The 12,921-nt window shown below is 39.7% G+C and overlaps 1 gene segment (V, D, J or C); it reads right to left on the bottom strand.

Annotated features, from left to right (window-relative positions):
- Nucleotides 1-7,811: 7,811 nt before the first annotated feature.
- Nucleotides 7,812-12,060, bottom strand: LOC115577795 (T cell receptor alpha variable 14/delta variable 4-like; the record flags this gene model as incomplete). The annotated part of the segment is given in 2 exon segments: nucleotides 7,812-8,113; nucleotides 12,015-12,060. Coding segments are annotated over 2 exon segments (348 nt in total), but the record flags the coding sequence as incomplete, so codon positions are not given.
- Between the last annotated feature and the right edge of the window lie 861 nt (nucleotides 12,061-12,921).

Genomic DNA, 12,921 nt, shown 5'->3' with positions numbered 1-12,921 from the left:
TGACAGGAGAAGGAAGCTTTGATCACCTCAACATTTAGTCTTTACTCTGGAAACATGGAGGCTGTTTCATAGATCCTTTAAACACAGTGAAGAAATACTAATATTAATATTTTATTTTAGCAATGATCAGTTTAAAGCTCCGGACATACTGAAAGTGGAGAATGAACTTCCATGCTTTGCTTCTCTTGTTTCACAGCAGTGTGGCAGAGTGGGTGGGCAGATAAAGCTGTATTGTGCATCACTGTCGGTAACATGACAAAAGGTGGAATTGATCTAAACCTGTTTCATCAGAAGTCCTTACACTTGTTTGCAAAATATTGTATGTCATTTATTAATATATATTGTTTTACATAATTCACTTCCAGGCTGAATGCCATTAATTTCTAAGATTCTAAGTAATAACCTTGACATCCTGATTTTGATGTACTTTTCAATATTCATCAGTTATAAAAGACGATTCTCAGCTTTTAGCTCAGTTCTCAGAGGATTTGTTGTCTGACAGTGTCCAATTTATGTAAAGACATCGTTGAAGGAGTAACCGTCCAACAGAACTGACTGATCATTAACCAGTCACAGCTCTGAAATGTCATGTTTATTTGTTGTTAACACAGTTAGCATCTATGTTGAAGGCATTTTGACTCCTCTACAGACTTTACACTCAAATAGATTTGTTTTTTAAATATTTTCTTTCTATTTTAGGTTTTCTTTTCAAATCTGATGAGCCTAGTGAAATGATGGCAAGAGTGTTGCCATGGTTACAAGGGCAAAATGCAGGTGAATGTTCAGTGTGTGTAGTTTGATTTTTAAATCATTTCCTCATCAGTGAAAACTCTCCAGACTGTATCATCACATCCTGCTGCAGTTTAACAGTGTGTGACTCCCTCTAGTGGATGTTGTGGAGTATTGTGTTGTCTTTGCTCCAAAGGTTTTTGTACAGAGTTTTGGTGTTTCCTGTCACTGTGGGCCTCACAGCACAGTAGTACACAGCAGAGTCTGTCACTGCAGCAGAGGAGATCTGCAGATACAGTTTGGTTTTATCTTCACTCACTTTGACAGACAGTCTATTGTTTATGTCATTTTGTGTTTGCAAGTGAGAGATGAGGAACTCTGGTGGTTTTCCTGTATATTGTCAATACCAGAAGAAATTATCAGTACCAGTTGCTTTACTGGAGTATGTGTAGGACAGAGTAACAGTGCTGTCTTCTAAACTGGACTCTTCATTCTTGACCGGACTGAGTTCTTCACAGCTGACACCTAAAGCAGGGGTACTCAAATACAAATCTTAAAGGGCCACAAAGATTTTTTTGAATGACTCAGAGGTCCATGTATTGAGGTCGGTCAGGCCACATGCAATAATACTGTCATATTCAAAACAAAATGTCCTTTTCATTCTAGACAACAAAATCCGAACTAAAATAAAATGTAATTTCCATTTTAACATAAATTAAAATACGTAGTTGAATATTTCCTCTTTTGGTTTGCCTTCAAACATTGTGTCCATCACTTCAGTCATGCATTATTTTATTTTATTGTGACATAGATGTGACAAGAATCCTGCTTGCAGCTTGATATGACGATTTCAGTGCATTTATTTGTGTTTGCTTATCTCTGAATTTTGAGGAAATGTCTCTTCAAAATTCCTATGCTTCGTCTCATAATGCCGTTTCAAATTGGAAATCTTCATCACAGCTTCTCCTGGCATATTGTAACGCCACTTGTGGACTGTGGCGCAATGGATCTTGGGTATTCTGTTGTTGTTGGTGTAATTATGGTTCGTGAATGTGTTTGTGAATAAGATGATATGTAAGATGGTTGTGGGTTATTTCACGTCCTTTGTTCTTGATTAAATGGTGTTTTAACAAGGATGATACAAATTTTGGCACCGTGAGTGAAAGGGTGTTTGCCGGGAGAAACTCCCCGTCCGTTACACTCTTTGTAACATTGAATATACATGAGATCGCTAGCTAAAACTTGTCAAACTTCGCAAGGTGGTAACGTAAGACGAAGGATTTAAAACCGCTGCACTGTCAGATACGTGGAGATTGTCCCGGTTGGAGGCAGAATAAATGCAACTTTGAAGATCCTATTTCTGCGAGTTACCGATTATCACTGTCCACTTTGTCATAACAGTTTACTTGGAAACACGCCATATTCAATCTCTTACCACCAGCAAAATGTGAATACGCGAAGTGCTCCGAAAACGAAAGTGAAAGTTAAAAGTTGCGCTCTGTCTGTGTATCGTTGGCATGGAGAAAAGTCCCGGTATACACGTGCTGACCCAACCAAAACACATAGTGAAGGAATAATAGTTCGGGGGCCACAAACAGGAGGCCGGCGGGCCGGATGCGGCCTATTGAGGACCGCTGACCTAAAGGAAGAGAAATACGTATTATATCACGTGAAAAAAAAAAATGAACTGCCTTCAGGAAACATTAGAATTTAACTAAAACAATAATAAAAGCATAATGTAACATACCTGTTATAATAGTGAGAGACATCAGAGACAGCCCATTATAGTCCAGTGACAGCATGTTGAATAAAGGTAATGTTTCTGATTTGTGTACTGAACTCTGCTGAATTTGGAAGTTCCTCTTTCTTCTATAGTTCAGTAACAGCTCAGCTCCTCCCTGAATCTCTCCGTCTCCTCTTAGATCTGTATTTTCACCTCTTCTTCTTCTTCCTAGTTAACAGACTGAAGGCAGCAGTTTGTGACAGCTGATTACTGGAATGAAATCCTGAAATTTAGGTCTGATAATTTCAATGATGGATCATCTTTTCAGGGTTTGTAAAGTGAAGACGTACTTATTCTATACTCCTAATGTAGAGTCAAAACTTTTTCATCACTGTACAACTTAATCTTGTTACTGGTAACATGCAGAGATATATGTTGTATGTTGCCTCACATGGGGAACCATATATGGTGATTCATCTTGAGATATCTGGATGGCAACACATTCTGATCTTTGATTTTACTTAATTTAGATTTAATGATGACTAATTGTTTCTCCTTGTGTGAGTGAAGGAATGAAGACATTGTGGAGCTTGCATGTCCAGGGTTCTATTACTTATTTTTCAGCTGTGGGTGTGTTAAAGGTTACTTTGACCCTCAGGTCAAATGGGGAAAGATACCTAAACGTTTATGTTCCTGTAGAAAGACAGACAGCTATTTTTGGGGAGAAGACCTAAGGTCGACCGCAGCCAAGTTATATGAGTTATGGGAGATGAGCAGGGAGACAGATCAACTCCTCTTTTAGTCTAGTGGATAATTTACCAAAGTGACCAATTAGGAGAAGTAGGTGTGAACCCGAGAAGGGACTCTAAAAAGGCCCGCACAGGGAGAGATGGTTGGGGTGGTTATCTGTAGATTTCCTAAGGTTGAAGGTTCGAGGGGATTTCTGGTAGAGCAGAGGGCAAAGCACTGGGCAAAACTTTGCCAGGATCTGAGAACACCAGAGGGCAGCCACTGGTTCAGATGCAGGCTTGAGATCTATTTCAATAAAGATTTCTCCATCATTCCATCCAGCCTTGCCTCTGCAGAATCCTTTCATCATCAAACTACACGCCAACACCTTTGATGAAGAGAGCCCAGAAACTACAGTCTGACATTAATAGGGAGTTTTGGGTTAAACTTGGCTGTCAATAATAATCAGTGATTATTGGGGATAATTACAAATTATGATAATAATGAAAATGACATTTAATTTCTCTCCGTCTCTTCTTAGATTTGTATTTTCTCTCCTTTCTGTTAAACTTCCTCTACCTTGAACTCTGAAATGATGCTGATACTGCAGTAGCACACATATAAATCATGTTTGACTCATGTTGGATATATTTTGTGTTGTTGATGAGTCAAACATGTGAAACACATGCTGGAATTAATTAATCCCATTTCTTTTCTAAATGGAGGCTTCTTTAAAAAAAAAAAAAAATCCCAGCTCTGAAACACGAATTTCTCTCTCCAGACTCTTTTCTGTTCAGTCTCTACAAACATGATTTCTTTAAGTGTCAGCAGGGAGAGCTGAATATCAAGCAGCTCTTCTTCAGTTTAAACAGACTGTGTGTGTGAATACTGACTTTAGTTTCTGCTCATACTCCAATATCACACAATGTCTCTTTGTTTTACAGAAGTTCTTCTGTCCATTGGTGAATGTCTTGATCTGGTTGGAAATAACGTCATTAAATATTTGATCAACAATGATGTGTTACTGATGAACACAGTCAACATACAGACAAACACATCATGTGTCAGTTAAAGTAATCAGGGATTATTTTGTCCTCCTGTTTGTCTTCTGGACCAAACTGTCATGTAGTGCAATGATCTCACACAGAGAACTCATCAGTTCCACTCTTTTGTGTTTGTGACTTTGTGAGTCCAAAGATGGTAGACGTCATAGTAACATCCTGCTGCAGTTTAACAGTGTGTGACTCCCTCTAGTGGATGTTGTGGAGTATTGTGTTGTCTTTGCTCCAAAGGTTTTTGTACAGAGTTTTGGTGTTTCCTGTCACTGTGGGCTGCAGAGCACAGTAGTACACAGCAGAGTCTGTCACTGCAGCAGAGGAGATGTTCAGATGAAACTCCTTTCTGTCTCTATCATGTGAAACAGACAACTTCTGTGTTTTCTCTGAACCTTCTCTGATGAGAAACTGTGGAGATGAACTGGGCTTCTGATGATACCAGTAGAGGCTGTTAACAGAGCCTGAATAGTTGCAGGAGAGAGTCACAGTGTCTCCTTCCACAGCCAGCATCACATCTTTAAATGGTTTCACTAAATCCTCAGAGGATTCTGAAAGAACAAACATATAATTCACTGTCACATTTGTATTTCTTTACAGTGAGTTTAGTCAAAGAAAAACTTGATTAAAGTTGACTTGCCAGCATGAAACATGAAGATCATCATCCAGATTAAAAAGAGCTGCATGATCTTCAGTTGTAGTGAATGAAGAACAGAGAGAACACAGCAGCTCTTCACTTCTAAAATGAAGCCTCTCATATTCAGTCGTGTAGCTCCTCCTCTTGCTGAGGGTTGTGATGTATGTGGTCAAAATGGCTTCTTGTAGTTGTTATTGTCTCCTTGTGTTGAGGGAACATTTTAGCATTCCTACAACATCATTTACTGGAAATGTATTCACCGCCAGTCTTCTGACAGACGTAAAAGTCTGTTACATCAAGCACCATTTTGTTGTTTTATTATTGCTTTTGCTCTCAGCATATGTTGGGACAAATCCAGGTCCTGTCAGTCCTGCACAATGCCTCACACCTGCAGATTTTATTCATGGATTCAGGATTATTCATATCAGTGTCAGAAGCTTATTCTCTTAAATGGACATATTTAGAATATGGATAAACTCTAAGCCTGATATTGTGTTATCAGAAAGGGAGCTTACAGAATCTGTACAGATATTTGCATTAATGTTTACAGTGTTTATTGGACAGACGTCAAAGAAAAGACAGTTAAGTGGCTTTTTTAATCAAATGTGTTAAATGTTGAATTAGTGCTTTTTGAGTCCAGAACATAATTCAGAATATCTCTTCATGTTAAATTATCTAAAAATCACCATATTCTGCCGGTGGGATGTTATTGTCTTCCATCTGCCCCTCAGATAGCACTGTCTGCTCTTATTGAGCATCTGTCTCAACTAAAGTATCTCTTTTTCTCTTAATTGTAAAGAGAAAACCTTAAAAATCCAAGGAAGTGCTTGAAAACCATCAAATCATTAGCTTCCAGGATTTACTGGAGAACATCTGGGTCCAGACCAAAACACAGAAGACATGATGAGAGACTGTAACTAAGTCTTTAGTTTTCAAATGTTCTGGTGTTTGAAGCTTCATCCAGTTGGTTTGTCATTGATGTGGATTTGCTGCTCATGTGAATCCTCCCACAGTGTTTCATTAGCAGCTGTAACCACAGTGACTGTGATAAAACAGGAATTAGCAGAATCCATCTGATATGAAGCTGTGGTTTGAATACCACTTCCCTCCTCTTTGAAGAGTAGTCAGATATCTGTGTTCAGGTTTTTGTACAGCCTCTTCTACACTTTGTATCACTGTGTTTCTAGAGCACAGTAGTAGAGAGCTGTGTCTGCCAGGGTTAGCTCTCTGATGGTCAGTGAAGTTGATGTTTGTGTTGTTTCAGATTCATATCGATTGTTAGGAATATACTCATCATCTTTCCACGAACGGGCTCCTTTCCAGAGTATAAACTGAGGAGCCTGAAGGTCAGAATGATGTCTGTACCAGTAAAGGTTGACATAATCTGTTGTTGTCTGATATTGACATATGAGTTTGACAGATTGTCCTTCTGTTCCACTGACTTCATCTTTTTCAGGAAAGATGCTGTCTCCAGCTATTAGTCCTGGAAAAAGTGTAGAAAATGAAGCCATTAGACTAACATTGTTCATGAGGCTGAGAGGAGAAGACAGTGGAAAATATCAAGTGTACAGTGTTACTCTGTGCTCCTTCACAGTCACATACAAACAATATCATTCAATGAACATCCATTTTGTCAATCTGATGAAAACATGAGGAGCATTGACTCTGTCAGAGCAAAGACATGAGAAAAGTGATGAAATCCAGGTTGTGTATATGTGGTTAATGCAGCAGGTTCAACAACACTTAAATTCCTGTTGTGTTCCAAAACTCACCTGTAAAGTGACAGAAGAGTAAAAAGAAGTAAAGGAACATGTCTTTGGATTTATTAAAGCCAGACAGACAGCAGATGAGCAGTGTTCTTCCACTGCAGCACAATGAGGAAGGAATGATGTCATTGGTTGAGTTGAGGCTAAATGGGCGGGGCCAATCAGCTCTTCACATTATTTTTTCACTTCAACTCAACCAATCCATTTCTGTCTGTTGTCACAGCAGCTCTGTGTGGAATCTTTATTGGTTGATGTTTTGTTGTATTTGTCATCAGTCCAGTGACACTGGCTCAGACTGTAATGGGTTCATGGTGTGTGACTCCCTCTAGTGGATGTTGTGGAGTGTTGTGTTGTCTTTGCTCCAAAGGTTTTTGTACAGAGTTTTGGTGTTTCCTGTCACTGTGGGCTGCAGAGCACAGTAGTACACAGCAGAGTCTGTCAGTGCAGCAGAGGAGATCTGCAGATGGACTTGATTTCTCTTGTCATTCAGTTTGGCAGTCAGTCGAGGGTGTGGAGATGTTGCTCTCACCACTGAAGGCTCTTTTGTATCAGTGATCAAGAGAAGGAACTGAGGAGCTGATCCAGGATCCTGTCGATACCACTGGAGATTATCAGCTTTAACTGAATAGTTACAGGACAGAGTCACACTACTGCCCTCTGATGAAAACACTTCAGCTCTACTGGCAGCAATATCATCTTCCAAGGTGTTACCTAGTGAAGGAAACAACACGTTATATTTAGAGTTCAGTTCAATCAGAAGTACATCATTTGAATCATACATTGGGAAAATCATCCATACCTACGAGAGTTGAAAAGAACAAAATTGCAGTGAGTTTTTCCATGTTGACAGAGGTGAAATGCTGTAATTGAATGTTCAGTGTGAATGAGTGTATTGAGTTGTGTTTGGTCTGATGTTCACAGCTGAAATCAAACAGTTCTGTCATGAAGCTCCTCTAGAGTCAGTAGGAAGAGATTCATATGTCAGACTACCTTCATTTGTGAAGCTCGTTATCACAACTGTGTCTCATCAGTGGAAACACTCCGAACTGTATCATCACATCCTGCTGCAGTTTAACAGTGTGTGACTCCCTCTAGTGGATGTTGTGGAGTATTGTGTTGTCTTTGCTCCAAAGGTTTTTGTACAGAGTTTTGGTGTTTCCTGTCACTGTGGGCTGCAGAGCACAGTAGTACACAGCAGAGTCAGACAGCTGAAGCTTCTGGATCTTCAGAGGAACTGATTTTGAGGTGGAATCCAGTGTGGATGAAAATCTCTCCTCATATTCCTTCTCTGTGTTCCCTGTACCAAACTTAGGGCGGTTCAGTATGAATTTGGGGCTGTTGTTTCCATCCTGTTTGTACCAGAAGAGATAATAACTTGGGTCACTGGTCTCAAATTTGCAGTCCAGTGTAACTGTGTCTTCTTCAGCAGCAATAACATCTCCTGTTGGCTGGATCACTCTGTCTGCTCCTTTACACTCTGAGGAAGAAGAGAACATGCAGAGGAAGAGATGAATCAATAAAGATGATTGATTAAAGGAGAACAATCAGTAGGTTTAAAGAGTTACCTAGCCAGAGAGTCAGAATCAGGATGTTTCTCAGCCAGTGTTTCATGTCTGCAGTGAGAGGGGAGGAGAGAGAGGAAGAACATTGATACTCTGATGGATCTGGGCCTTCACATCATTGGTCCTTCATCTGTATCATCTGTTGAGGAACTCTCTACATTTACATCTCATTTACATTTCATCTGTTCAGCTCAAATGTTCTTCATGATGATTGTAGCGGACAGAGCACAGGAATATACAAAGAAACTAAATTCTTTCATCAACATTTTGATGGTTTAATCAAAAGGCTCTTTATGTCTGTGTTGTGTTAATTTACAGGATAATGTTTCCTCCCTTTTTTATCTAGTTAACTTTTAAAGACTTTTTGGCTCAATGCATTCCAACTCTGCAGCCTGAAACTGAATACAAGTCCAGAGAACACATGCTGTGTGTCTCCTCTGTGGACACTTGTTGTTGATTGCAGCATTAAATCTGTCATTCTCAAAGTCAGCAGCATTTTCCACTGTATTTGAGAAACATTTCAGCATGTACTTTGGGAAGTTGTTTACTTGTTGTTTGTACCAGAACAAAGTTGGACTTTGTCTTGTTGTCTCAAATGAGCAGTCCAGTGTAACTGTGTCTCCCTCAGCAGCAATGACATCTCCTGTTGGCTGGATCACTCTGTCTGCTCCTTTACACTCTGAGGAAGAAGAGAACATGCAGAGGAAGAGATGAATCAATAAAGACGATTGATTAAAGGAGAACAATCAGTAGGTTTAAAGAGTTACCTAGCCAGATAGCCAGACACACAGACATGTAGAATAGTTGTGATTTTTACTGACTGCTGTCACATTCAAATATATGAGTTATGTACAAGATGCAAACAAAAATCAACTTGTTGTGTTTTGTGTCTCACCAAAGAACAGAGCAGTAAGAATAATCCACAGCCAATGTTCCATCTCTCCAACAAGGTTTTAATGAACAGGAGATACTAGCTGATGTTCAACATTCAGTGTGAGAGTTGTTCTCTTCACAGCAGCAGTTATTATTGACAGAATGGTTGAACACAGTGCAGAAGTAGTGCACCGCCTACTTGATGATGTCGCCCTCTAGTGGATGTTGTGGTGTGTTGTGTTGTCTTTGCTCCAAAGGTTTTTGTACAGATTTTTGGTGTTTCCTGTTACTGTGGGCTTCACAGCACAGTAGTACACAGCAGAGTCTGTCACTGCAGCAGAGGAGATCTGCAGATGCATTCTGGTTTTATCTTCTCTCACTTTGAAGGACAGTCTAGAGACTGAATCAGATAATAGTTTTCCTGTCCCAGAATGAGAAATAAGGAATTCTGGTGGTTTTCCTGGATATTGTCGATACCAGAAGAAATTATCACTGCCATCAGCTTGTTTGGAGTATGTGTAGGACAGAATAACAGTGTTGTCTTCTAAACTGGACTCTTCATTATTGACTGGACTGAGTTCTTCACAGCTGATACCTAGAGGAAGAAAATTTGTTTTTTTTACGATAAAACACAAACTCAAAAGAAATGAACTGTCCTCAGAAAACATCAGAATTTACTTGACAGAATAAAAGCATGATGTAACATACCTGTTATAATAGTGAGTAACATCAGAGACAGCCCATAATAGTCCAGTGACAGCATGTTGAATAAAGGTAATGTTTCTGGTTTGTGTATTGAACTCTGCTGAATATGGAAGTTCCTCTCTCTTCTATAGTTCAGTAACAGCTCAGCTCCTCCCTGAATCTCTCCGTCTCCTCTTAGATCTGTATGCTCTCTCCTCTCTCTCACACTTCCTCGACCTTCAGCTCTGAAATAAAACTGGTGGCTCAAGTCACTATCACATAAGTCATGTTTCTCTCATGTTGGACACATAAAATCCTCTTCATGACTACAGTGCATGTGTCTCATGTACCCAGAGAAGTCATCTGGACCACATGATCTCAAACACTAACAGTTCAGTCAGCCAACCTCTGCTGAATATGACATTTCTTGTTATAGGTAACATTGAACGATCTGTAAATCAAACTGTTGTGAGACACTCCAGTTTCTCCACCAGCCAGGACAGAAACCTTTTGCAGCTGAGTTGTCTGCACAGCTACACATTCCGATTTAAGACTTAACTGCGACAGTTTGTGTTTTCTTATGGAGAGGTAACAAACGTGGCTGTTTGTTGTTTACATGTTTTCAATGGGTTTGGAGCCTGTCATCAGCTCTGTGTGTGCGTTAGGTGGTTTGGCTAAGGGACATGGCCCAATAGAACACTAAAACAGAATTTATCTCTCATGCCAGTTGTTTAGTATACATTTCCATATAAGCATGGAGAGACAATCTTGTCCGCTTGAGGCTGTAAGCTCCACGGAGTGATCTCAGCAGAGTTAGATAATGTACAGAAGAAGGAGGCAGGTCAGCTTCTTTCTACTATTGGATCGATGGGCCCTCGCTCCACCAAAGTGAGCAATTACACAACGTAGGAAGGTGCTAGTGAGCCTTTTAAAATAGGCCTGCAGAAGTGGAGAAGAGTGGTGGTATTTTACAGATTTCCTAAGATCGAAGGCGCGATAGAATTTCTGATAGAGCAGAGAGCAGAACTTTGTAATAGATTTGAGAACACCAGCGAGCGACCGCCTGGTTCGAACACAGTCTTGAGACCTGTTTCAATAAAGATTGCTCTATCATTCCACCCAGCTTCACCTCCACAGATTCCTTTATCAGCATACTACAAGCAGACACCTTTGATGAAGAGAGCCCAAAAACTACACAGCTCAGATTAAAAGCTGTTACAAAGTCATCAAGTGGTCAGCCAGAATCAGACCACAGAAGCATGTAAAATGTTTATTAAACTTCATCTACTGCAGCAGCATCATCCAGTTATTATCTGCTGATCTGTATATTCAGAACTTTTTTGGGTTAAACATCTACTTCTGTGTTGTTTTAACATGTTCTCACGTGTCTGAAATATTGCATTTACAGAAGCAAATGACTGTCAATTGTCCCTCAAACAAAGAAAAGACCACCTGGATGTTGAGAGGAAGTCTAGTTTATTGATGCAGTCAAATATCACATCCACCGACAGGCTTCACAGGCCAACATCATCAACAACAAGTGAAAAGTCCTCCAGTCTGTCCTGCCCCGATATGTGGAGAACTGGTTGATGGCTCAGTACAGGACAATAAGGAGACACTCTCAGCTTAAAATGAAACATGATACAATCTACATTCATTTACTAGTATGAGGGCTTACAGTAAGTCCAGCATCAGTTCTTCATGTCATTACAATACCAGAACAAGTTCAACTTAAGTTGATTTTATAATAAGTCTTACACTCTTTAACAGTTTAACAGTGTGTGACTCCCTCTAGTGGATGTTGTGGAGTATTGTGTTGTCTTTGCTCCAAAGGTTTTTGTACAGAGTTTTGGTGTTTCCTGTCACTGTGGGCTGCAGAGCACAGTAGTACACAGCAGAGTCAGACAGCTGAAGCTTCTGGATCTACAGAGGAACTGACTTGTTGTTGATTGCAGCATTAAATCTGTCTTTCTCAAAGTCAGCAGCATTTTCTGCTGTTTGTGAGAAACATTTCAGAATGTACTTTGGGAAGTTGTTTACTTCTTGTTTGTACCAGAACAAATAGGACAATGTACTGGCGGTATCAAATTTGCAGTCCAGTGTAACTGTGTCTCCTTCAGCAGCAATGACATCTCCTGTTGGCTGGATCACTCTGTCTGCTCCTTTACACTCTGAGGAAGAAGAGAACATGCAGAGGAAGAGATGAATCAATAAAGATGATTGATTAAAGGAGAACAATCAGTAGGTTTAAAGAGTTACCTAGCCAGAGAGTCAGAATCAGGATGTTTCTCAGCCAGTGTTTCATGTCTGCAGTGAGAGGGGAGGAGAGAGAGGAAGAACAGTGATACTCTGATGGATCTGGGCCTTCACATCATTGGTCCTTCATCTTTATCATCTGTTGAGGAACTCTCTACATTTACATCTCATTTACATTTCATCTGTTCAGCTCAAATGTTCTTCATGATGATTGTAGCGGACCGAACACAGGAATATACATAGGAACACAGTTCTTTCGTCAACATTTTAATGGTTTAATCAAAAGTCTCTTTGTGCCTGTGTTGTGTTAATTTACAGGATTATATATCCTCTCTGTCTTTCTATATAGTTAACTTTGAGTACTTTTACATTTCATTTACATTTCAACTGTTCAGCTCAAATGTTCTTCATGATGATTGTAGTGGACTGAACACAGGAATATAGAAAGAAAATAAATCCTTTCATCAACATTTTGATGGTTTAATCAAGAGGCTCTTTGTGTCTTTAAATTTATAGGATTATATATCCTCTTTTATTCAATCTAGTTCACTTTTGAAAACTTTTTGGCTTGATGCATCTCAACTCTGCAGCCTGTCTGAACACAACAAGACCAGAGAACACATGCTGTGTGTCTCCTCTGTGGACTCAGATAGACCTTGTCTGAGCCTGGACTCATCATCCTGAAGAAGTGAGACCAGCTGCTTCACTGAACCTACTAGTTCACCTCATCATCAGCCCATCAATCACCACAGTACTTAATCAATGGAGATGTTCCCCTTCTAATGACTGCTTAATAATGTCCCATATATGGTGAGAATATTACAAAGAAGATATGTTTTTGTTTTCCTCCCAAACTCTGGTAAAACATTACAATTCATATTATCTGTGAAAACAAATGTTGTTTTACAAA

Source organism: Sparus aurata, unplaced genomic scaffold (genome assembly GCF_900880675.1).
Source record: "Sparus aurata unplaced genomic scaffold, fSpaAur1.1, whole genome shotgun sequence".
Lineage (NCBI taxonomy): Eukaryota > Metazoa > Chordata > Actinopteri > Spariformes > Sparidae > Sparus > Sparus aurata.
Note: the sequence above shows the minus strand (reverse complement) of the source record. Positions and strands in the feature narration are given on the sequence as shown.